The 25476-nt window shown below is 37.4% G+C and overlaps 1 protein-coding gene across 6 annotated transcripts in view; it reads left to right on the top strand.

Annotated features, from left to right (window-relative positions):
• The first annotated feature begins 19990 nt into the window (after positions 1-19990).
• Positions 19991-25476, top strand: part of grhl2b (grainyhead-like transcription factor 2b) — a 357473-nt gene continuing 351987 nt past the window's right edge. For 3 of the 6 annotated variants that reach the window (XM_039737648.1, XM_039737649.1, XM_039737650.1), the window contains exons 1-2: positions 19991-20123; positions 20236-20452. In XM_039737648.1, coding sequence (XP_039593582.1) covers positions 20433-20452 — 20 coding nt within the window. In that variant the 5' untranslated portion in view covers positions 19991-20123; positions 20236-20432. Of the gene's footprint in view, positions 20150-20235; positions 20453-25476 lie in introns of all 6 variants that reach the window. The other 3 variants (XM_039737652.1, XM_039737646.1, XM_039737647.1) reach the window with 2 other exon arrangements.

The raw sequence follows: 25476 nt of genomic DNA on the forward strand, positions 1-25476 counted from the left end.
AGGATTAATAAAATAACAGTGGGAGGTCGAGCTTTTAGTTACAGGGCCCCTAAACTGTGGAATGGTCTTCCTGCTTCCATAAGAGATGCCCCTCGGTCTCAGCCTTTAAATCCCGGCTGAAGACTCACTACTTCAGTTTAGCATATCCTGACTAGAGCTGCTGATTAACTGTACATACTGCATCTCTGTTGTTAGTCATTAGCACTATAACATAAGTAACATGATAATTATATTTGAATACTAACCCTCACCTATTCTGTTTCTTTTCTCGGTACCCAAATGTGGCCATTGGTGCCACGGCCCACCTACCAAGTTGTTTGCCTGCCTATGGTAAAGTCATCCCTGATGGAGGATCACAGGAATCATGGGAAAGAGGGTCCTTTCATCGGAGCAACGTTTCAGCCGTGGCATGGCCAAATGGAGATGCAGCTAGATGGATGAGGTCTCCAGGACTCTAAAAATATCCAAACCTAATTATATCATATCATCTACTGTTAAACCGTAATTCTAAAATTTTTATTATTATGCTGTCTTAAGGAATTGTTCTGTTGTGTATATTGTATTGTATTGACCCCCTACTTTTGACACCCACTGCACGCTCAACCTACCTGGAAAGGGGTCTCTCTTTGAACTGCCTTTCCGAGGTTTCTTCCATTTTCCCTACAAGGTTTTATTGGGAGTTTTTCCTTGTCTTCTCAGAGAGTCAAGGCTGGGGGGCTGTCAAAAGGCAGGGCCTGTTAAAGCCCATTGCGGGACTTCCTGTGTGATTTTGGGCTATACAAAAATAAACTGTATTGTATTGTATTGTATTGTATCCATTATTGCTAATCACTAAGATTTTCTCTTTATTTAACTTGAGAAAGTTACTATTCATCCATTCTGAGATACAAGTCAGATATTGTGTTAGTGAATCATATGAATCGGGGTCAAAGATGCACACTACAATACTATCCCCCACCGCCCCGTTCACCATCAATGGCCTCCATTCAGACACAACAGGGTCACTGCTTACAGCATTACCAGCCACCCACTAAGAACGACCGGGCAGCCGTGTGTGGTGGGCTGGCAGTGAAACCGCTTGCTGCCAGGAGCCGCCCGAGGGACACTAAACTGCACGAGCAGTGAAATCGCCCCCCTCTAGCCTCCGTCCAGCCACCGCTTGCATATATTTATATATATAGTAACTGTTGGCCACAGCTATTACCCAGCTAGGATGCCAATAGAATGGAAGAACCATAGGAGAGAGCATTGGTGAAGCAGTACCTCCCCTGGGATGCAAGAGGGCAGCCCTCCTGGGTGGCTGTGCCACCACGGATTCCCCCAGGGTATGGGACTTGGGGTTTGGTACAGTCCTGAGGATGCTGTGGGGGCTGCCAGAGGGAGCTGTGGTACCCTATACTGGACTTCCACCACACCCTAACCCTAACACTGATGAGCCACCTGTAGCATTCACAGGAGCGTAATAAAAGGAGCCACCTCACTACATTTAGGGAGCCAGAGTCGGGAGGAAGTGGACAAAGCTTGCCAGGAGAGAAGTGGAGGCAGAAGGGAGAAGGAAGATAGGAAAGAAAGGGTGATTTCTTATATTGTGCGCTATGTGCTTTATGTACTGTGCCGTGGGGATCAGGAAAAAGCACTCCCCAAATGTAAATAAACGTGTGTGCTGGACTGGAACTCATGTCCTGCCTGTCTGTGTCGGGGTTAGGGCGGATGTACATGCCCTGGTGGTCCACAATACATACAATACAATACAATACAATACAATTTTTTTATACAACAGACCCTGCCTTTTAACAACCCCCAGCCTTGACTCTCTAAAAAGACAAGTAAAAACCCTTGTAGGGAAAAAAAAGAAAGAAACCTTGGGAAAAGCAGTTCAAAGAGAGACCCTTTTCCAGGAAGGCTGGGCGTGCAGTGGGTGTCAAAAAAAGGGGTAAATACAATACAATACACAGAACAGAACACAAGTCATCCTTAATACAATATAAGTGCAATAGAAATATTACAAGTACAGAGCAGAATTCAACAGTAGATGATATCACATAATATGATTTGGATTTTTTCAGAGTACTGAATACCTTGGCCATCAAGCTGCCTCCCCGTATTGGTCATTCCACAGCTGAGTCAATGCTGGGCCAGCGAATCCGATGAAAGATCCCCTCAACCCGATGATCCTCCATCAGAGATGACTTTACCTTAGGCAAGCAAACAACTTGGCAGGTGGGCAGTGCCACATTTTGAGTACCAAGAAGAGAAACAGAATAGGTAAAGGTTAGTAACAAATTATAACAATCTTATTACTTATTTTTTTGTGCTAATGACTAACAACAGAGATGCAGTCTGTACAGATAATCAGCAGCTCCATTCAGGATATGCTAAACTGAATTAGTGAGTCTTCAGGATTTGAAAGCTGAGACCAAAGGGGCATCTCTTATAGTAGCAGGCAGACCATTCTATTGCTTAGGGGTCCTGAAGCTAAAACCCCAACCTCCCACTGTTATTTTATCAATCCTTGGTATCATAAGTAGACTGACATCTTGATGTACATGTCTTAATGTACATTCTGGTTTGTAAGTCATGATAAGTTCAGACAAGCAGTCCGGACCTTGGCCATTTAATGCTTTATATTTTAAAAGGAGGATTTTGAAATCTGCCCTAAACTTAACCGGGAGCCAGTGTAAAAATTTAAAAACTGGAGCTATGTGTTCGTATTTTCTTTTTTTTTGTAATAATTCTTGCAGCAGCATTTTGAATTAACTGGAAGCTGTATAAAGAACAGTTTGAACATCTAGTGAACACCACATTACAGTAGTCACTCCTACTAGAAATAAATGCATGAATTAATTTCTCAGAACCCTGCTTCTTTAGAAAATGCCTTCATTTCCCAACATTTTAAAGATGGAAGGCGCTGCAAGAGCATCCATTACACTTTTTACTAGATTTGTTGGCACCGGATCTAGGAAACAAATAGTAGGTTTCATTTTAGAAATTAAAGTTAAGACCTCCTGTTTTCTCACAGGATTAAAATTTCTAAAGTGTTGAATACAATGTGAGACAGTGTCTGCCAAGCTAGTATGTGGTTTGTACTGTGATGCTGAGATCTTATATTTTTAAGGAGCTGAAATACCCAGCATTGCCCGGGAGGAAAATAAAGTTTTTTTTAATTGTTTGAGAAAAACATAATTAAAAAAAACACAACTTTAAAAATAAAAATAAATGAACAAACAATAAACCTGGGTTTGCTTCGCTGACGGTGAGATATGAAGAAGGCAGATTCACCAGTGTTTGTGTGTCAGCTTTTATCCCTCCAGATCAGAGAATGTCCAGTTCCATTGCCTCAAAACACTACTCACATCTACAGTTATTCCCAGTTTCAAATAGAAACTAGCAGCATCAGATCCTTAGGGCGGTATTATGTATCGTGAACGTGAGTGAGAGAATAAAAGTAAAAAAAGAAAACTTTTACAAGTACAACACTATAAATGTACACGGTTTGTTACAGAAGCAAACCAAATGTATGTGTGTACTGTATAATATTAACAATAAGAGCAGCTCACTACTGAGAACAGCAAATATAGGAGGCAGTGGGGATTGAACCGGTGGCCCCTTGATTACAAGTCAGCAAATCTTACCGCTACGTCACAGAAGCTGATGTATTGTCCTTGAATCTTTTGTGAAAGTGTATTTTTGATCTTTGGACTTCAGGCTTCACACATTCTATAGTTTATGCCTACATTTTGTAACATTTATTACAAAATTTTTAAAAAGTTTCTGTTTTAACAATGTGTTTACACAGATTACTGTAGAAATGGAACAAACATGAAATGCATGTGTTCCAAATAACAATCTATTATTTTCACTCTAAAACTCCAGCAGATCACTCCGAGATAATCAAACAAGGCATGAGCTGGGAGAACTTAGTGAATGTTCTGCGACGGTGGGGGATGGAATAGCAGGCTGCTTGATGCTTGTCTAAATCTGCACATTTACAGGACAAAGATGCTGACAGAAAGGTGTGAACGGATTTAAGGTGGGCCGGATTTACGAGTTTTCTTGTAGGCTCTGGTAATTCTAGTGTTAAAAGGGGGTTTCTGAAGGGCGTCTGCGTCCCCATACAGCAGCGGTCACATTATATATATATTTGTGTGTGTGTGTGTGATACAGTATCTGCCAACTGAGATGTTTGCCAACTGGCCGACCAACCCCAAGTGTTATAAGGTAGGTAACCACCTAATAATCAGATTGTGCTTCAGAGCACAAAAAATATTTATAAATATATATATTTAGAAGCGTAAGGAAGGGGAAGGTGATGCCAGCAAACTACTAATTAAAGTAGAACTGCTGCAGGTTAACTCAAGTCCTACACAAAGCACTCAGTATTTTTGGTGCTTTAAATTTTTTGCAATGTGCAAGAGCTACACAGGGTCCATGCCCAGCCAGGATGCCCCTGCACACTATATTCAGGGGGAGCAGCCTTGGACAGTGCAATACCTCCCCCTGGACGCTAGATGGCCACCCCCAGGGAGCAGTGCCTCAGTTTTCCACAGGGCTCCATGGGAATTGGAGTTGGGTGCAGCCCTGTTGTGTTTGGGACTCCTTAGCCTGTGTGAACAGCATATTCATCACACCCGGAAGTGCAGCCGGAACTCAGTGATCAAGCACCTGGAGCTTCCGGGTGAACTATAAAATGAGCCAATGACCACCACTCAGCGGCCGGAGTTGGGTGGAGGAGGAGAAGGCTGCCTGGGAGAAGTGGTGGTGCCGAAAAGAGAAAGTGCTTGGTGACTGCTGTGTGTTTGGGACTGTGTATTGGCTGTGGGGTTCACGGGGAAGACGTGCCCGACAGACGAAGAAAAAATAAATATTTTGTTTATTTTACCTGTCCTCCCGTGTCCAATCTGTGTCGGGTCAGGTGCTATATAGTGCCTTATTCACAATCTATATTCATTGCCCCAATAACACTACTTACATTTGACCTAGAAAAGCTAACTTTGTACTGAAAACTCTGCACCAGTATTCAATCACTTTTTATTAGAACATTAGAAAAGGTTTAATGAGAACAGGCTGTTCAACCCAACAAAGCTTGGGTAAGCCAGCTAATCCAGCACAAGTTTGGGGTCTCTGAAATGGAGGTGGAATTGTCTGGCCTGAGTTGCAGTAGAGAATTGGGAGAGAATTGGGAGATATGGCCCAGGTGTCTTTTACAACAACAACATTTATTTATATAGCACATTTTAATACAAATAATGTAGCTCAAAGTGTTTTACATGATGAAGAAAAGAGAAATAAAAGACAAAGTAAGAATTAGAATAAGATAACACTAAAATAGAATAAGAGTAAGGTCCGATGGCCAGGGAGGACAGGAAAAACAAAACAAAAAAAAAACTCCAGATGGCTAAAAAGAAAAAATAAAATCTGCAGGGGTTCCAGGCCACAAGACCGCCCAGCCCCCTCTGGGCATTCTACCTAACATAAAGAAAACAGTCCTCTTTGTATTTAGGGTTCTCTTGGAAGGACTTGATGATGATGGTCATGCAGACTTCTGGCTTTTAATCAGTCAATGTAGGAACATCACGGTGCTTTGATTAGGAGGTGATGGCGCAGATCGTTTCCACAAAAAACCAGAAAAAGAAACAGAAGAGAGAGTAGGGGTCAGTACGGATTTTAGAGCCACCATGAATAGTTATTATGATGAATTGAATATACAGAGTATCAGGATTAAATGAAGGTGAAGTTATCAGAAAGCCATGTTAAAGTAATGTGTTTTCAGCAGTTTGTTAAAGTGCTCCACTGTATTAGTCTGGCGAAATTCCTATTGGCAGGCTATTCCAGATTTTAGGTGCATAACAGCAGAAGGCTGCCTCACCACTTCTTTTAAGTTTTGCTCTTGAAATTCTAAGCAGACACTCATTTGAAGATCTAAGGTTACGATTTGGAATATAAGGTGTCAGACATTCCAATATATAAGATGGAGCGAGATTATTTAAGGTTTTGTAAACCATAAGCAGTATTTTAAAGTCAATTCTGAATGACACAGGTAACCAGTGTAGTGACATCAAAACTGGAGAAATGTGCTCGGATTTTCTTTTCCTAGTTAGGTTTCTAGCAGCTGCAGTCTGCACTAGTTGCAAACGATTTATGTCTTTTTTGGGTAGTCCTGAGAGGAGTGCGTTACAGTAATCTAGTCTACTGAAAACAAGCGTGAATTAATTTCTCAGCATCTTTCAATGATATAAGAGGTCTAACTTTTGCTACATTTCTTAAGTGAAAAAATGCTGTCCTAGTGGTCTGATTAATATGAGATTTACAATTCAGGTTACAGTCAACAGTTAGCCCTAAGTTCTTTACCTCCGTCTTGACTTTTTATCCGAATGCAGCGTTTATTTCTAATAATCTCATTGTCTCCATTATTGCCAATAACTAAAATTTCTGTTTTCTCTTTATTTAGCTTGAGAAAATTACTATTCATCCAATTAGAAACACAAGTAAGACATTGTGATAGTGACTTAACAGAATCTGGGTCATCAGGTGCTATTGATAAATGCAACTGTGTCTCATCAGCATAGCCGTGGTAACTCACGTTGTGCCTCGAGATAATCTAGCCTAACAGAAGCATGTAGATTGAGAAGAGCAGCGGACCCAGGATAGACCCTTGCGGAACACCATATAAAATATTATGTGTCTTTGAGTTATAATTATCACAACTAACAAAAAATGTTCTATCTGCCAGGTAGGTTTCAAACCAATTTAAGACATTTCCAGAGAGGCCCATCCATTGACTAAGGCAATTTCTAAGAATGTTGTGATCAATGGTGTCAAATGCGGCACAGATCTAAGAGGATAATAACAGATAAATGGCCTCTGTCTACATTTACCTTCAAGTCATTTACTACTTTAACGAGTGCAGTTTCTGTGATGTGATTTGTTCTAAAACCTGACTGAAATTTATCAAGAATAACATGTTTATTAAGATGATTATTTAACTGCATAATGACTGCCTTCTCTAACATTTTACTTAAGAAAGGCAGGTTATAAATGGGTCTAAAATTTTCAAAAGCAGAGGGGTCAAGATTATTTTTCTTGAGTAGGGGTTTAACTACGGCAGTGTTAAGACAGTCTGGGAAGACCCTTTATCCAATGATGAGTTTACAATGTCAAGATTATTATCAATTAGCACGCCTGATACTTCTTTGAAAAAACTTGTTGGTATTGGATCAAGGATGCAGGTGGAGGGTCTCAGTTGAGAAATTATTTTATGTAAATCAGGTAAATCTATCCTGGTGAACGAATTTAATTTGTTTATAATGGAGTACTGGGGCTCAGGAGGATCCGCAGTGTTGGGGAGATATAAGAGAGACAGTGTGCACCCTTAAGGTGGCACAGGATGAAATTCCAGACCAGACAGATATAGATAGGTAGGTCACAGTCACAAGTCTCAAGGTAAAATGTGCACACCGCCTGGGGACATCAACCCCAGAATTGAAAGTGTCAAACCATTTCCAGGTTTTTGCAGAGCTGGATGGTGTCTCTGAAGATTCTGAGGTGCCACCTCAAAACCAGTTCCCATAAAAACAGAGGCAGTGATAGCTGGGGACTCAATTATTAGGTGGATTGAAGCATGGATTTTCTCCAGAGACAGAGAATCTTCCATGGTGTGTTGCCTTATGGGTGAACAGGTGGGAGACCTCCCTGGAAGAGTTGATAGGCTCCTGGGCAGAGCGGTGGTGGATCCAGTTGTCATTGTCCATAATGGAACAAATAACATACATAAGAATAGTCTGTCAGTCTGGAATCCAAATTTGAAGAGTTAGGTGAAAGGCTGAACAGCAAAACTGACAAGGTAATATTATCTAAAGTTCTGCCTGGTGCACAACCACATCAAGGTAAGACTAAATAGATTAAAAGGCTTAACACAAGGCACAAATCTTGGTGTAGGGTAGAATAATAAAGGTTTAAGGGGTATTGGGACTCCTTTTATAACTGTGACGGGTTTCATCTGAACCAGAGAGGCATCAATGTGTTGGGGAGGTTTATGAGTACATAAGTGAAGGATTGTTTAAACTAGAGTATTGGGGAGGAGGGTGTTTAGGACAGGCCAAGTTTAGAACTGCACATGAAAGAAAAAACAATAGCGTAAAAATAAAAATTCATAGTGATGTAAATTCTAACCCAGGCTTTAAATGCAATAGTAAAATGAGTGATACATTTAAAATAACTTGCCTTAATGCTAGAAGTATAAAAAAAAATTGAGTTGAAGTTTAATGTAGCAGAGCATAATAATACTATAGCAATAACGGAAACCTGTCTAAGTAAAAAAGAAGGGGATGAGGATAACATAGAGGACAGAGAACAGAACAGGAGGTAGGGTTGCTGTTTATGTCAAATTGAATTTAAATGCAACTCTTCTTCAATGGACGATGAACCCCAAATCATTAGGAAATAAGGCATTATTTTAGGAGTATGTTATAGACCATCCAAATGCAGGCAGTAATTTCAAAGCATATATTTTTAGTAATATTAAAAAGGTAAGTTTATAAGGGGATATTGTAGTCTTGGGGTGTTTAACTACCCAAATATTAAGTGCAAATAGCAGAACATAAAAGCAGGAGTTTTTAGAAGAAAACAGTGACTGTTTTTTAACAGAGTATGTTAGAGCACAAACAGAAGCATGTCAAGATTTAGTATTTTGTAATAAGCAGTAGAATTGAGGGTGTAGAGGTGATTGAACCACTAAGGTCAAGTGACCATAATATAATACAATTCTCAGAGTTTTGGAAGCATGCGGATGCAAAGACTAAAACTGTTCAGTTTAACTTTAGTAGGGCAAATTTTGAGCAGATGCGACAAAATCTAAGGAGAATAAACTGGAATAAGCTTTTAAGTGTGGAGATAGTCGAGGAGTGTGGAAAATGTTTAAAAATGTTTTACATATAATGCATGACAGGTATATACCTAAATTTGTAATTAGGAAATAAAAAAAAAACTATGCAGTGGGTTAATAAAGAGTTGAAAAAGAAACTGCAAAGGAAAAAAGCAGCTCTATAAAATGTATAAGATTGATAACTTCAATTTGAATCATAGGCATATGAGAACATGAGGGCAACTATTAAGAAAGATATTAGGGAGGCTAAGGGAAGTTAGAGGAATATAGCAGATAAGGTGAAAGATGTCCCAAAGAGATTCTTTCAGTATTTTAGTAGTAAAAGAAAAGTCAAGGAGGAGGTGAAATGCATCAGGAATAGTAAAGGGGGAAGTAAAAAATTCAGTGAAATAGCAGATGCTCTAAACTTGCATTTTTCTGTGGAAAGTGGATAACTTCCCAGCAGTAGCAGGGACTACTAAGGAAGTAGTGAGTGATTTAGAAATGGTAGAGGGAAAAGTATACTCCTTAGAGTAAGGCTGAAATCAAACAAATCACTGATACCACATAATATGTATTCCAGAGGTCTTAAGGAGGTTACCGAGTACACATATAAACCATTGACACATGATTTTAAGGGAAATTCCGCAGGACTGGAAAATGTGAAATATTATCCTGTTATATAAAAAGGGTGATCGAGCAGATCCAAGCAATTATAGGCTAGTTAGGTTAATGTGCATCACAGGTAAATTAATTGAAGAAATTATTAAGGTAAAGATTGAGCAACATATGGCAAGAACAAGAGCATTACTGAACAGTCAGTATGGGTTCAGAAGAAGAAAGTCATGTTTTGCCAACATGGTAGAATTCTATGAGGAAGCAGCAAAAGGATATGATAAAAGTGGAGCATATTATTTATCTTGACTTTCAGATAAGGTGCCACAGGAGAGGTTGGGTATCCAACTAAATGAAGTGGGATTTCAGGGTGTTGTTTGTAGATGGGTGCAAAATTGGCAGAGATACAGGAAAGAGAGGGGTATGGTTTAAGGAACCCTATCTGAATTGGTCGAGGTTAAGGGTGATGTTCCAAAAGGGTCCAAAAGCTAAGGCCTCTGCTATTTCTAATATATATAGATACTTTTGCCATGGATTATAAGTAACAAATTGGTTACGTCTGCAGATGATACCAAGCTAGGTGGATTGACAGATATTCTCAAATTTGTTAAATTCCTGCAGAGGGACTTGGACAGCAAACAGGGTTGGGCAGATTTGTGGCAGATAAAATTTATTGCAAGTAAAAGTGAAGTTTTACACTTAGGAAGTAAAAACATGAGGTCGGAATACACAAAGGGAGGTCTAAAATCAAAAGTATACCTTATGAGAAGGATTTATGAATCATATTAGACTTGACAATATCAACTGCCAGACACTATTCACAAGTCATTAGGAAGGCTAACAGAATGTTAGATTATATAACATAATATGTAGAGTACAAGTCCAAGGAGGTTATGCTCAAGCTTTATAACACACTGGTGAAGCCTCACATTCGGTACTTTGTGCAGTTGTTGTCTCCAGGCTACACAAAGGACATAAAAGCACTAGAAAAAGTCCAGAGAAGAGCAACTAGGCTGATTCCAGGGTTACAGAGGGGGAATTATGAGGAAGGATTAAAAGAGATGAGTCTTTTCTCCAATGTTGTCTTTAATTAGTTGTTTTAGTGAATTAAAGGAGTGGATGGATGAGAACTATTTGTATTTAAACACTGATAAAACAGATGGTGGATAATAGTTGCTTTCCTATCAGACAGTATTGGATTTGCAACTATTACTGATCATCTAATCACAGTATTCTGATTTACACTAAATGAGGTTATGTAATGATATACGTATTGTAGTGTCTTACACTAAATTGCTTGCTTGTTCACTTATTTTGATCAGTTAAAGAATCCTAATTCACTCCACAACTTAATGATAAAGAAATGTTTAATATTATCTACAACTAGAAATATGTCATATTTTCTTTGCTAAAAACAGTTCAAAGCTTCTCCAGAGGTTTAGCAAGAATTAATGAATGCTGCATTAAAATAAACCTGCTCAGCTAATTTCTGTTTTCCTTTAGTCATTTTAACCTGTTAAACTCAGCCAATTGTGTTTAAAAGCCGCATAAAATCTTTAATTTCCTCATTGCTTCAAATAAATGACAGTGTTTTGTCATTAAAATATTGTATTGCATACTTCCATACCACATTTTTCTTTTTTCCCCTCAAACAGTTCTGAATTGCTGAATCCTAGCAACACCTGACCCCAACATCCCCCAATGGCTTTCTTGAACGTCCTGATTGAAATGTGTAAAATCTGAATGAGAATGGTGCTTCAACTTTCAAAATACACCACAATGCACTTTCTATATTTCAGATTTTTTTTTTTTTGTAAAGATGTTTTTGAATCTTGAAGCTAGTTATTTGGTAACTTGGATACAAGGTATAATTTCTTTACCAACTATATATATTCTGACAGTAGGATCTGCTCTTCTAAATAATACAATGCCATTGGTCTTCAATAATGAATAAGTATGCTAAGGCCACATATTTGAAAAGAAAGTAGAGAAAAAATATTGTTATTTCTACTGCTTCAAAATAGTAAAAATAGACATATTACTGTACTGTGTTTCATAGCAATTTTTTCTGGGTGTTCCTGACATATTTACTGACACTTTTTATACTGTTTGGAAGCTTATTTCAATATGTGTGCAAATAATATTAAAAGTGCATTAGTTGATAAAAAGTTACAGAATTTTGCAACTTTTTCTGCTGCAACATATGTGTACAACTTAACTACATTCTCAAGGTGTAAAAATCGTGAAAGAGAAATGTCTGACCTTTATTTTTTCCAAATTGGGTAGAAGTCGGGATTTAATTGTTGATTATTTTTAAGAATTTTTATTTTCAACATACATTTGTTGTCTTCTAAATTAAATTGTCAATGCTCTTTAATTTATGCCTGAACATATGTTTTAATATAAGATTAAATTATATAGATGTTTGAATGCTTGCATTTAAATCATACATTTCTAAATGACATTTAAAATTAATAGAAACAAGTCATAAAGATATTCTTATCTGGTCACTTATTTCTTAGTTTACTTTTTTCTTCATTTTGTTTCAGTCAATGCATTGCTTGTCAGCAACCTACAAGTTGTTCATTAATATATTAAATTGTAAATCTTTGAAACCCTGTTTTATCCTGCTTTGCAAAATGGTTTCACTTTGTTGAAGATATTATCAAATTACTTACCATTTACTTTTATCGCTTGAGTGAATTCCATTTGCTACATCCTTGTTCTGGATTGCCAGAACAACTTAATCATTTCCTGATGTTTTGATCACTAACTTTGGACAACTGTGATTGAAATGTTTTTATTTAGTTACAGTTCAAACTACAGTAATGATGTTCAGAAGACCACACATTTACATTAATAGTATAATAATATTTAGTTTGAAACAAAGCTCTAAAAAGTCATGTGTTAAGATTATAACATAAAACATGGCATAAAACAATAATCATTTAGATGTAGACAATACTTACCCAAGAGTTGTGCATTTAATTCTGCTTTTATATTGGTAAAAATTATTTAGTCATTTGACATATTTCTATCAATGGTTAGTCAGAAAGTTTATTACTTTAGTATACACTATACAAGTATATTTTTCTATTAAATTATTTCAAAAGTGAAGCTATAAAATGAAAAGTGTGAATATCTTTAAAACACAGTTGAACCAGTTTAATTTGAAATTGTGCAATGGAATAAAACAATGTTTTTTTTCTTAAATTATATTTAAAATGCTCAATAGGTAATAATTGTTGAAACTAGATTTATCAAATAAAACATGGAGTACACTCTTTCTATACATCATAATTAAATTGTGTATGCTTACAATGTAGAAGTAATGCCATCTACTGTATAATTTTCCTCATCCTGTTCCTCACCATGGATAGCGAGAAACAGAGTTAAATTCTGACTACAAGTGGCTCAATAAAAAAACTGACCCTTTATAAGATAGCTGTCTAATGTACAGAACACTCACGCTGAGCAAGTTCAATTTTTTCAATCAACTAAACAGTTTGATTTTGGAATACAGGATGAAATCAGGATATCCAACTAGAATTCAAGACCACTGACGTAGTGCTATTCATCTTAATGAATAAAACCTTTCTGGAAAGCTGTTGGAATATGATATCCCTTGCTTCTAGCTTAGCTTGGTATTAGTACATGTCCAGTACTGTTGCCTAAATCATTTCCTACACTCCTATTAAGGCCTACATCCTAACATTCATAACTTCATTACATTATTTTCTTGTCTCAGTTGGAGGCTCAGTGTTAAGGCACCTCTAGAAAATCCTGATGGAATTCAGTCCAAGGGAAGAACCATTCCTGCAGAGAACACTACAGGGCAAAGTTACCCACTAGTGACGGGTGGTGAGGTTCATGGCTGGTGAGGCACTGACTCCTTAAGAGTCAGATTTAAAAATATATGAAACCCAAAAGTTAGCTTATTAACTATTCAATTGGCAGCGTACACATTGACTACTAGTTATGTTTCATATCTCATCAGCATTCTTTACACACAGATAGGTAAGGTACATATTTGGCTAAGAAAGAACGTTACATTTATAGCGGCGAGAGAGAGCACATTTGCTCTGCACCCTTCACGTGTTCTAAATTTGGCGTTGCAATTCCACAATTCATGCTTATTCAATACAAATAAAAGTATTGAGTTGTGTATATAAAAAAAACGGATTTCAATTTTGACCTAAATGAAATATGTAGTTGTTTTAAAAGCTTTTAATTCTGATGCTTTAATCAATTTTAATACAGACTGTTCAACAAAAGAATAACAGGAAAAACAAGATTTTTTTTTATTTAAAGTCAAAATTTAGTTTTTAAATATTTGTTTTTTTTTTCTTAGTCTGATCCAAATTTTTTATAAAATTGAAAACCGTTTATTGTCTTATCTTTCTTTGTAAATGAAGTCCATGCACCTATCCTTCTCCACAAAAATCTCCATCACTTTCCTGTGAGACCCCTCCTTATTTTCCTTTAGTTTTAAAAGTCTTAATCTTCCATCTTGACAGTCAGTTGGAACAAAAAATAAAAATAAACGGGCCGTTGCAGTGCACTTTACTTTCTGGTATTGCCAACTTATTGGCACCCATAGTCTCTGCGTAGAAGAACAGCAGCAAAAAGTGTCTGTTGGGCACACATACGCCCCCTTTGGTGCGGCACGGTACTGTCTGCCTCACCTTGTGCCTTCTCGCTGTGGTTTTATGTCCGATCACGAAGACTAAATATGTCACACACATTTATTAAAGATATTATTCATACTGTGGAAAGTCAGGGTGTATAATAAACGCGTCTGCAAACATTATATTGATGACATACAGAGAGATAGCAACAGGCATGAGCCAATTGCATGCATCAACCCCGTGTGGGAGGGAGAGCGCAGTCCATAGTGAGGTGAGGCTCATCGCTGCTGCACCTCGCGTTTCTCCCCTGTATTTGAACAGGAAATGCGCCAATTCTGCGATTTTGGCTATAAAAATGTTTAAAAGTATTGGAATCATACAGAAAATAAATTTATAGCTTAGACCAATGGACACATTTATTTTATATTATCATTATTAGGTTTTTTTACTTTCATGATGACAAGTGAGGCACTCCGTCACCTGTATCCCCTGATCGCACATCTCTGTTACCCACACCAGGCCAGTTTACAATTTCTAATTAACTCAGGGTGAAAGTATTTATGATGCAGAGGAAAATAAGAATACCCAGAAAAGAAACAAGGCAGTGTCACACACATGCATATAGGGGACAACTTCTGGGTTCCACTGACTGTAATTACACTACAAAGCAGAGTTTGGCACTGTCATACATATCGATGCATGCATTTATACATTTATTTAAAGAGGTTCTGTAAAGGTACCTATTTGGCTAAGAAAGTGCAGATGCAATGACTAAAATTGTTAAGTTGAACTTTGGTTGGGCTAATTTTGAGCAGATGCGACAATATCTAAGTAGGATACACTGGGATACGCTTTTAAGTGTGGAGACAGTCGAGGAGCAGTGGAACAGGTTTAAAAATGTGTTACATGTAATGCAGGACAGATACATACCTAAATTTGGAATTAATAGGAAACTAAAAAAAACTCCACGGTGGATTAATAAAGATTTAAAAAAGAAGTTGCAAAGGAAAAAAACTGCTTTGTAAGACATATAAGACTAATGACTGCAAAGTGAATCGTAGAGCGTATGAGAACATGAGGGCAACCATTAAGAAGGATAAAAAGACAGGAGGCTAAAAGACAGTTGGAGAGGACTATAGCAGATAAGGTGAAAGAAGACCCTAAGAGATTCTTTCAGTATTTTAGTAGTAAAAGGATAGTCAAGGAGGAGGTCAAGTGGATCAGAAATAGTAAAGAGGAATTAAAAGATATAGACAATGAAATAGCGGATGTCCTAAACTTACATTTTTTCTGAGGTGTTCACAAGTGAGCAAGTGGATAACCTCACAGAGGTAAACACAACTACTAAGGAGGTACTGAGGGATTTGGAAATTGTAGAGGGAGAAGTGCTGCTCAGATTAAATAAAATGAAATTAAACAAATCACCAGGACCAGATAATATTTATCCTCGAGTTCTTAAGGAGGCTAGTGAGTACATATATAAATCCTTGACACATATTTTTAGGAAGTCATTGTGCACTGGAGAGATTTCCGAAGGACTGGAAAATGGCAAATATCATCCCATTATACAAAAAAGGTGACAGGGCAAATCCAAGCAGTTATAGGCCAGTAAGCTTAACATGCATCACAGGAAAATTAATGGAAGGAATGATTAAGGATAAGATTGAGCAACACATTCTGAACAGTCAGCATGGGTTCAGAAGAGGGAGGTCGTGTTTTACTAACATGCTGGAATTCTATGAGGTGGCAACAAAAGGATACGATCAAAGTGGAGCATATGATAGTATTTATCTTAACTTTCGGAAAGCATTTGATAAGGTGTCACATGAGAGGTTGGGCATCAAATTAAGAGAAGTGGGAGTTCAGGATGATGTTTTTAGATGGGTGCAGAATTGGCTCAGACACAAGAAGCAGAGGGTGATGGTGTGAGGAACCTCTTCACAATTGGCCAATGTTAAGAGTGGTGTTCCACAGTGGTCAGTGCTATTTTTAATACTGTATATATAAATGATTCAGATAGGAATATAAGTAACAAACTGGTTAAGTTTGCAGATTATACCAAGATAGGTGGATTAGCAGATAATTTGGAATCCGTTATATCATTACAGAAAGACTTGGATAGCATACAGGCTTGGGCAGATTTGTGGCAGATGAAATTTAATATCATTAAATGTAAAGTATTACATATAGGAAGTAAAGATATTAGGTTTGAATACACAATGGGCAGTCGGAAATCGAGAGTACACCTTATGAGAAGGATTTAGAAGTCATAGTGGACTCTAAGCTATCGACTTCCTGACAGTGTTCAGAAGCCATGAAGAAGGCTAACAGAATGTTAGGTTATATAACATGATGTGTGGAGTTCAAGTCCAAGGAGGTTATGCTCAACCTTTATAATGCACTGGTGAGGCCTCATCTAGAGTACTGTGTGCAGTTTTGGTCTCCAGGCTACAAAAAGGACATACCTTGCTAGAAAAAATCCAGAGATGAGCAACTAGGTTGATTCCAGGGCTATAGGGGTTGAATTATGAGAAAAGATTAAAAGAGCTAGGCCTATACCGTTTAAGCAAAAGAAGATTAAGAGGTGACATGATTGAAGTGTTGAAAATTATGAAGGGAATCAGTAAAGTGGATCGAGGCTGTTATTTTAAAACGAGTTCATCAAGAACACCGGGAGACAGTTGGAAAGTTGTTAAGGGTAAATTTTGCACAAACATTAGGAAGTTTTTCTTTACACAAAGAACGATAGACACTTAGAATAACCTACCAAGTAGTGTGGTAGACAGTAAGATGTTAGGGACTTTCAAAACTCGACTTGATGTTTTTTTGGAAGAATTAAGTGAATAGGACTGGTGAGCTTTGTTGGGCTGAATGGCCTGTTCTTGTCTAGAGTGTTCTAATGTTCTAAGGTTCTAATGAAGATGATCTGCAGTGGCAACCCCTAACGGGAGCAGCCAAAAGAAGAAGCAGAAGACGAAGATATAAATGTTTTTGTCTACATTACAAATATGTATTACATTTATTAATATTATTCTTTTCAGCATTAATTTTGAAATGTGAACAGATTATTGCTACCAATTACTAGTAAATAATATATATTTTTAATATACCTAAGAAAGTAAGTATAAACAAATTAAACAAGCAATTTAATATTATTGGGACCCAAGCAAATGTTTAGATAAAATCCATTGATCCTTTTAAAAAGTGCATTAAACCCATCATTGTAGAGTTTCACCTTATTGTAATGGACAAAAGTCAGGAATAAGAAAATACGCTCGTAAGTGCTAAAATGCATTTTCAATAAGGATTATATTGCTAAGATGCCAATATGTCATAGTGGGGATATAAGTTTCCTCCAGAGTCTTTGAATAGCACAAATTGTCCAAAAATATTTTAACAAAATTAATTTTGAATTGCTGTTGTGTGAAAATTGGAGAGCCACTGATGATGCAACGCGATAGAGTGGTATTACTTCTTGGACCATTTTTTGCCGTGTGTTCATTGCTGCTCCAAACGGACATTGGCCAGAAAAAAGCACAAAAGTGATTGATGGAATATAATCCAAAACAAAATAGAGCAACTTTCAATTTTACAAAATGTTATCTAGCTATAGACTAACAATAAAATATTTAATAATTTGTAAATTGAATGCACAATGTTATTCTCTTTTAAATTACCATTCATTAACAGACCTAAATGTTACTTTTCTGCTCATAGTTTACACACCCCTGTGTCTGGACAATCTATGAAGTTCAACTATCCTTTTGCCCCCACCTCAGTTCACTTTACTTTGCAAAACCATGTACAAGTGTACACCCAGCCTTCCCCCACCCCTAATTTCTATTGACACTTTTGCATACCAGCTACCAGTGACTCTGTCCTCATGCACCAGCTACAGTGACTTACACCCGCCATTCTGCCAACCTCCTAGTGTGAAAGAGTACGCCTTGACAGCATAAAAAGATTTGCGGCAATCACCTGTATACTTGAATAAGGCTGCAAAAATAGGCAATTAGATACAAGTTCTTTACAGATTAGAGTCCAAAACAGAACTGAGTATCAGACGGAAGATGGTGGGTTTTAAGGTAGGTCAGGGGAAGTGATGCCATCGGGACCAGAACTGGAAGTGATGTAACCGGGCCTCGAACCAGAAGTGACATCATTGAGCCCAGAAAGTGACATCATTCAATCTACAAACAGAAATAATGTCATCAGATCCAGGCAGAATTTCCTGTGTTTGGTCGGCAGGGATAAATGAGAAAGGATTATTGCACTCTTCCACCCCCTGGCCTAGTATGGAATTACCTTCTTTTGAGCCCTTTAGCTGCCTACCATGCACATGTGTGTGACACCAGATACCAAGAACAGACTTTCACAGGGGGCCAGGTGAAGAAAGAATCATGGAAACTCAATCTGCACAATTGGATCAGTGTATTTATACACTTATAAATACCTAAACTTTGTTAATATACTTACAAGATACTTCATAATATGTGCATTTGTACCTTGTTAGAATACGTAAGATTATCTCAATTCCCGTTATATTCATATTTATGCCTTTTTTGTCTGCTGTTGTAATCCTGCAATTTCCTTCAGGATAAATAAAGTTTATCTATCTATCTATGCATGATTCTATCAAATTATCATATTGTGGTCTGTATGTGGATCCCAATGCCCCAGCGCATTAATAGGGGCACAACACTGTAAAAATGTGTGCTGTGCTTCAGATACGATGTAAGATCAAGGCCCTGACTCTTTGTAAGCAAAAAAATCCCTGGGCATCTTCCAAAAAGAGTAGGATAGTTCATGATGTCCTGGCTAAATCACCAACCTCAGCCCGGTCATTCTGGCCCCTAATCATCCCCTGTCCCTTATTGGCTAACTATCTCTATTACACCTTCACCACTTAAAAGCTGTGATGCGGTGAGCATACTGGTGCAAAATCTCTCTTGTTGCATCATCCAGGTGGATGCTGCACTTTGGTTGTGCTTGAAGCAATTCACCACTGTTTAGATGAAACAGTTTGAGTGGGTTAGAAAAGGTGCAATATAAATGTACAATGTAAAATACAAATGTAATTAATTCAATTCTTAATTAACTACATGACCACTAATGGTGGAAATAGTATTTTTCTCTGCAGTATTTCATACGTGTAAAAACTGTTAAAATATAAGAATATTGGATGCACCTAATACATATTTTTAATTTATATTTTTTACACTATTTGAACAATTCTAGAATTGTGTAGAATTTAATTCAGATACACATTATAACACACATACCAGCAGGGCGGTATGGTGGACAGGTTAAGGCTTTGGACCTTAATCCATGAGGTTGTGGGTTCAGATCCTACTACTGGCACTTCCCCTATCTGTGCTCAAAGTAGTAAAAACAAAAGAACTATAACAAATTGTATCTCAAATGTTGTAAGTGGCCTTGGATAAAGCTGTCAGCCAAATAAACTAATAAAGAACCTTTAAAAATTATTAATAAATTTGATTGTCAGTCTTGTTCTTCATGAGTAACTTGTTCACTATAATTTACTTGGATTTTGGAATAAGTCAGGAAAAGTTCATACCAATATCTTGCTTGTAAAATACCTAATGCAGTATGCAACATACTATGCATAAAACATGCCTGCAGGTTTGAAAGCAAAAGCTGTAACTGTATATTTGCTGAACAGCTTTTCTCTTCGTTAAAATAACATATAAATAACTCCTCTGCACCTATTCTTTGTTGTTTAGGGAACTTGATATTTTTGGCTCTCACTTCCTTAACAGTACATAAAGCAAGCAGACTGCATTATCTCCGCCTTACAGCCAAAGAGACACTAAGAGCTTTGTCAACTCGCTCAGCTGTCTCCCTTAGTTGGCCAAGCCCGCAGCGCAGGTACAAGGGAAGGGGCGGGCCCTACCTGTCCTTTCCCAGCCTATCCGCTTGCAGCTCATCTCTCGTCGAATACAAAATTAGTTTATTGAACGAATTCACCTTTGTAAGGAAAGTTTACCAGCTCTTCATCGGTAAATATCAGTTTAAGTTTGTTATAGTAAGTGGCACTGATAAAGAAAGTAATTCTGCATCTATCTGTATAATTAAATAATACAGATTTTTTAATCTATTTGTTCACCACAGTGACGTTGTTCGGCGTCCTTACTGATTGCATTTCTGATAAGCTGGGAAGAATCCGAAAAAAGAAGAATTACCTGTAGCTCGAGTTCTACCATCTCCTCGCTGGCTTACTATTCACCTTTTCCTGAACAGACTTGAAAGTCCAGTTTCGCAACAGAGAACAGGAGCACGGAGGAAAAAAAAGGGGAGTTGGATCAAGTATGTCACAGGAGACGGACAAGTAAGTGGTCATACAGGTTTGGGCTATGCTCGGGGCTCCCACCAGCAAGTTTTGATAATGCAAGAACCGCTGCCATTATACTTTTGGAGCTTCTTTAATCTCCAACAAATGTACGGAATCGTATTGTTGGAGCCTGACCAGTCTATAGCAAGAAGTTTATTAACTTGTTTCTTAACCGTCAATAACTTTGGTAGGAAGGCTGGTTGTTCCTGAAAATGGTGTCTTTATTTAAAGAACTGCCTGGCTTTTAAGCTTACATTTTTTTAAACATCCTATCTGGCAACCCCCGGGTGTGGCATGAGCACGAGTTGACCCTAGACGTGTAAATGCAGGAGTTGATCAAATCATTAGTATTATTATAATGTGGGTGTGCTGTTTACTATAAACATCGCGTGTTTATTAAATTGTGTTTCTAGTCTACGAGTTTTTTTTTTTTTTTGTTAAACGAGAGTTCGATCTGTCTTAAAACTGATTTTGGGAATGTTTTATGGGTGATTGATTAGTGTGCTTCCTGATGGTTTTACGGATTTTTCTTAAAAAAAAAAAAAACAATTGGTATCCATTGTGCTTCCAGCAGTTGAGTAACCATTTTGAGTTTTATAGGACTTTCTGTAAAAGGATTTCCGCGGGCTGTGCGAAACAGGATCACCGTACAACTGGAAAACGATGTAATTTTCGTTTATCCGGAGTTAGGTCGATTAGGCATATAAACTTTAACCCAGCTTTATACTGTGCATTACTTAATATATATCGTCACGCGGTAGCTTTACGTTTTGAGTATGAAATGCGTACTGTTTCATTAATATTAATTTAATCATTTTAATAATAGGTATTTCATTCTGCAAAAGAAATGCAAACGTGTTTTTTTCGAAATTACCTTCCTCTTAAAACGGATTAAAGTAATATTTAAATAAAATTGTAAAAAGGCTTAAAACAGTATTACCTTTTTTTCATTAACTTTTTTCCAGTAACTTTTTTTTTCCCCGTAAAGTCTTAAATGTCACGTACGTGGCTCTGTTGTTTAAATCGATACAGAGGCGGACGAAAATGTACATATAAATAGACTGATGTTCAGAATCGTTTAAGGACCAGTCTTTTGGTGAAAGTTCAAGGAATGAATGATGGATCCTTGAACTCTCTTAATTTAGAGAAAGTGCCGGTTTTTATCTAAAACAGATCAACTGTTAACGAGTTTATTAATAATTTGAGTAATACTTTTGTTGAACTTATTAAAACACGTAATATGCTTGCCTTCATATTTTGAAATTGTATTATCAGCTATATAAAAACTCGTTTAAAATGTTCACTACAGTATTTTTGTTGCCCATCTTAAAAGTTCACGTAAAAATGTACGTGTGAAAATGTATAATAAATTGTCAGAAAACGGATGGGCTGTATTCTGCGAGAATGGTATATTTAGCTGGGCATTTATTGTAATAATGGATTGTTTTTAGGTATTGACTTTCTAAATTTTAGTAATGCTTTTACTTTTTTACTTCGTATTTAATGTATTTTGTTCGTTTGCTCAAAACTGAGATCCAAACCATAGGTGCAGCAGGTTCTGACATATATAAGCCCCAGTTTCGACAGGTTCAGAGTTGCAATTGTTGTTGTATATTAAGCAGTAAATCACAACTGTTAAAACTGGACAAGATATTTAAATTTTGAGTGGTTCCATATTTTTTCTAAACATTTTTGTTTATTAAAAGTTGTTGACAATAAAAACTATATATATATATATATATATATATATATATATATATATATATATATATATATATATATATATATATATATAAACATGGTTTTTGTTTTTAAAAGGAACCTTTTTTCATTCCAAATTTGATATTGTACATAATGGTAGCATCTCCTTTATCAGAAATATAAGGGTTGTACAGTTTTTCACCTGAATGTACAGTGCCTTCAGAATACTTGACTTTTACACATTTTACTATGTTGCAGGCTTAATTTAAAACAGGGGTCCCCAAAAGTGGTCATGGAGGGTTGCAGGGGCTGTAGGTTTTCACTCCAACCTTTTTTCTTAATTAGTGACCTGTTTTGGCTGCTAATTAAATTCTTTTCGTTTTAATTTTAATTGACTTGCTCATGAAACTCGGGCCCTTTATTTGTTTCTTTTTCCTTAGTTAGCAGCCAAACAATAATGAGATACAAAATGAGCCAAAACATGAATAGCAAAGTGTCTCCTTTACACAGTATCTGAAAATAAAGATGAAGGTCTCAGGAATGTTGGTCTGCTTAGGTCTCCAAAAAATTTTAACAATGCGCTTGGAAAAGAGAAAATCAACAATTTTGGAAATGTATGCTATTGAACAATGAGAGCAGCAACAAGCCATGGAATTAAAGAATGGGTTTAATTTACAACAAGAATCTGTGCCTAATTATGCAACTGTTTGGACTGAAATTGGTTGGAATTTGAGGCTGTGACTTAGTTGGGCTTCTGTTGGCTCACTCACTTCCAACATAATTTTTGTTTAGGTGCCATTAAGGAAAGAAATGAATCAATTCTTAGGTACAATTTAGAAATTCAGGGAAACAAATCTTAAAAAAAACAAGTCAATTAAAATGAAAGGAAAAGGAGTTAATTAACAACACAAACTGTTCACCAATTAAGAAAAGGGTTAGAATGAAAACCTGCAGCCGTCCAGGGCTGGAGTTGGAGACCACTGATTTAAAATCATTTTAATTAATTTTTGCCCACATCAAACACTCAGTACTCCAAAATGAAGAAGTGAAAACATTTTAGAAATTTTTTCCAAATTTATTAGAAATAAAAAAAAAAAAAAAAATGAACATTACTTTGACACAAGTATTAAGACCCTTTACTAAGTACTTTGTTGAAGTACCTTTGGCAGCAAGTACAGAGTGCCCCAAAGCGCCTCCACCACAATAAAAAAAACAACTACAACAACAGTAGCACACAAATCTCTCCTCTACTTCTCCCAGCAAGCTCTGTCCAATTCCCTCCCAACTCTGGCTCGCTGCTGGGTTCACAGCAGTCTTTTATATAGTTCTTCACCCAGAAGTGCTTCTGTCCTTCCGACTACGTGAATGGCTGGCACTTCTGGGTCTAATAAAGAACAGGGATTTTCTTCAGCCTGAAAGTACTTCAGGGCTTCCATCCTCATGACTACCTCGTACTTCTGGGCTATAAGGAAAGAATACGTCCCAGTCCCTTTGACAGCTCCTCCTGGTGGCACCCAGCAGGGCTGGGTGTCCGAACTCCATGTCCCATAGTACCCTGTGGGAATCTGGGGTACCAGTGTACTCCAGGGGAGCTGCCATCTAGCGTTTTGGGGGGAAGCAGTGTAGGCAAGTAGCTGCCTTCCCCCATCCTTCAATTCCAGGCGTGTCTTGGCCGGGTTGAGCTGCCGGCCGTCCATCACAGTGCTTAGGGTCATTGTTCTGTTGGAGGGTGAACCTTTAGCCCAGTCTGAGGTCCAATATACTCTGAAGTAGGTTTTCATTAAGGATATCTCTGTACTTTGCACCATTCAGCTTTCCTTCAACCCTGACTAGTCTTCAGATCCCTGACACTGAAAAACAAGTTAGTGAATTGTAAACTGCAGAGGGCAAGTACTGGTTAGATTAGTCTGAAATCAGAAGAGTCTAACATTAGACTGACATTAATCTATGAGTGGTTAAGGAGGTGAGTGGGTGCATGTATAAACCAAGGTTATTATAGTTTTGCTTTTTTATATTTTTTATTTCTATATTTTTTCTGACCTTACCTGGAAATTCAGTTTAGTTTTAGTTTTCCTTCATCGTGTATTTTTAGATATATATATATATACACACACATACAGGCCAAAAGTTTGGACACATGTGTTTTCTTTATTTTCATGACCATTTACATTGGTAGATTCTCACTGAATGTCACCTGAAATGGTTTTACTGTTGAAGCTCATCAAGAGAATGCCAAGAGTGTGCAAAGCAGTAATCGGAGCAAAGGGTTTGAAGAAACTAGAATGTGAAACATGTTTTCAGTTATTTCACCTTTTTTTGTTAAGTACAGTGGTGTGAAAAACTATTTGCCCCCGTCCTGATTTCTTATTCTTTTGCATGTTTGTCACACAAAATGTTTCTGATCATCAAACATATTTAACCATTAGTCAAATATAACACAAGTAAACACAAAATGCAGTTTTTAAATGATGGTTTTTATTATTTAGGGAGAAAAAAATCCAAACCTACATGGCCCTGTGTGAAAAGTAATTGCCCCCTGAACCTAATAACTGGTTGGGCCACCCTTAGCAGCGATAACTTGCAATGAGTCTTTTACAGCGCTCTGGAGGAATTTTGGCCCACTCATCTTTGCAGAATTGTTGTAATTCAGCTTTATTTGAGGGTTTTCTAGCATGAACCGCCTTTTTAAGGTCATGCCATAGCATCTCAATTGGATTCAGGACTTTGACTAGGCCACTCCAAAGTCTTCATTTTGTTTTTCTTCAGCCATTCAGAGGTGGATTTACTGGTGTGTTTTGGGTCATTGTCCTGTTGCAGCACCAAGATCGCTTCAGCTTGAGTTGACGAACAGATGGCCGGACATTCTCCTTCAGGATTTTTTGGTAGACAGTAGAATTCATGGCTTCATCTATCACAGCAAGCCTTCCAGGTCCTGAAGCAGCAAAACAACCCCAGACCATCACACTACCACCACCATATTTTACTGTTGGTATGATGTTCTTTTCTGAAATGCTGTGTTCCTTTTCGCCAGATGTAGCGGGACATTTGCCTTCCAAAAAGTTCAACTTTTGTCTCATCAGTCCACAAGGTATTTTCCCAAAAGTCTTGGCAATCATTGAGACGAGCCCTAATGTTCTTTTTGCTTAACAGTGGTTTGCGTCTTGGAAATCTGCCATGCAGGCCGTTTTTGCCCAGTCTCTTTCTTATGATGGAGTCGTGAACACTGACCTTAATTGAGGCAAGTGAGGCCTGCAGTTCTTTAGACGTTGTCTTTTTCTGACCTCTCGGATGAGTCGTTTCTGCGTTCTTGGGGTAATTTT

The sequence above is a fragment of the Polypterus senegalus genome, chromosome 15 (assembly GCF_016835505.1).
Source record: "Polypterus senegalus isolate Bchr_013 chromosome 15, ASM1683550v1, whole genome shotgun sequence".
Taxonomy (NCBI): Eukaryota; Metazoa; Chordata; class Cladistia; order Polypteriformes; family Polypteridae; genus Polypterus; species Polypterus senegalus.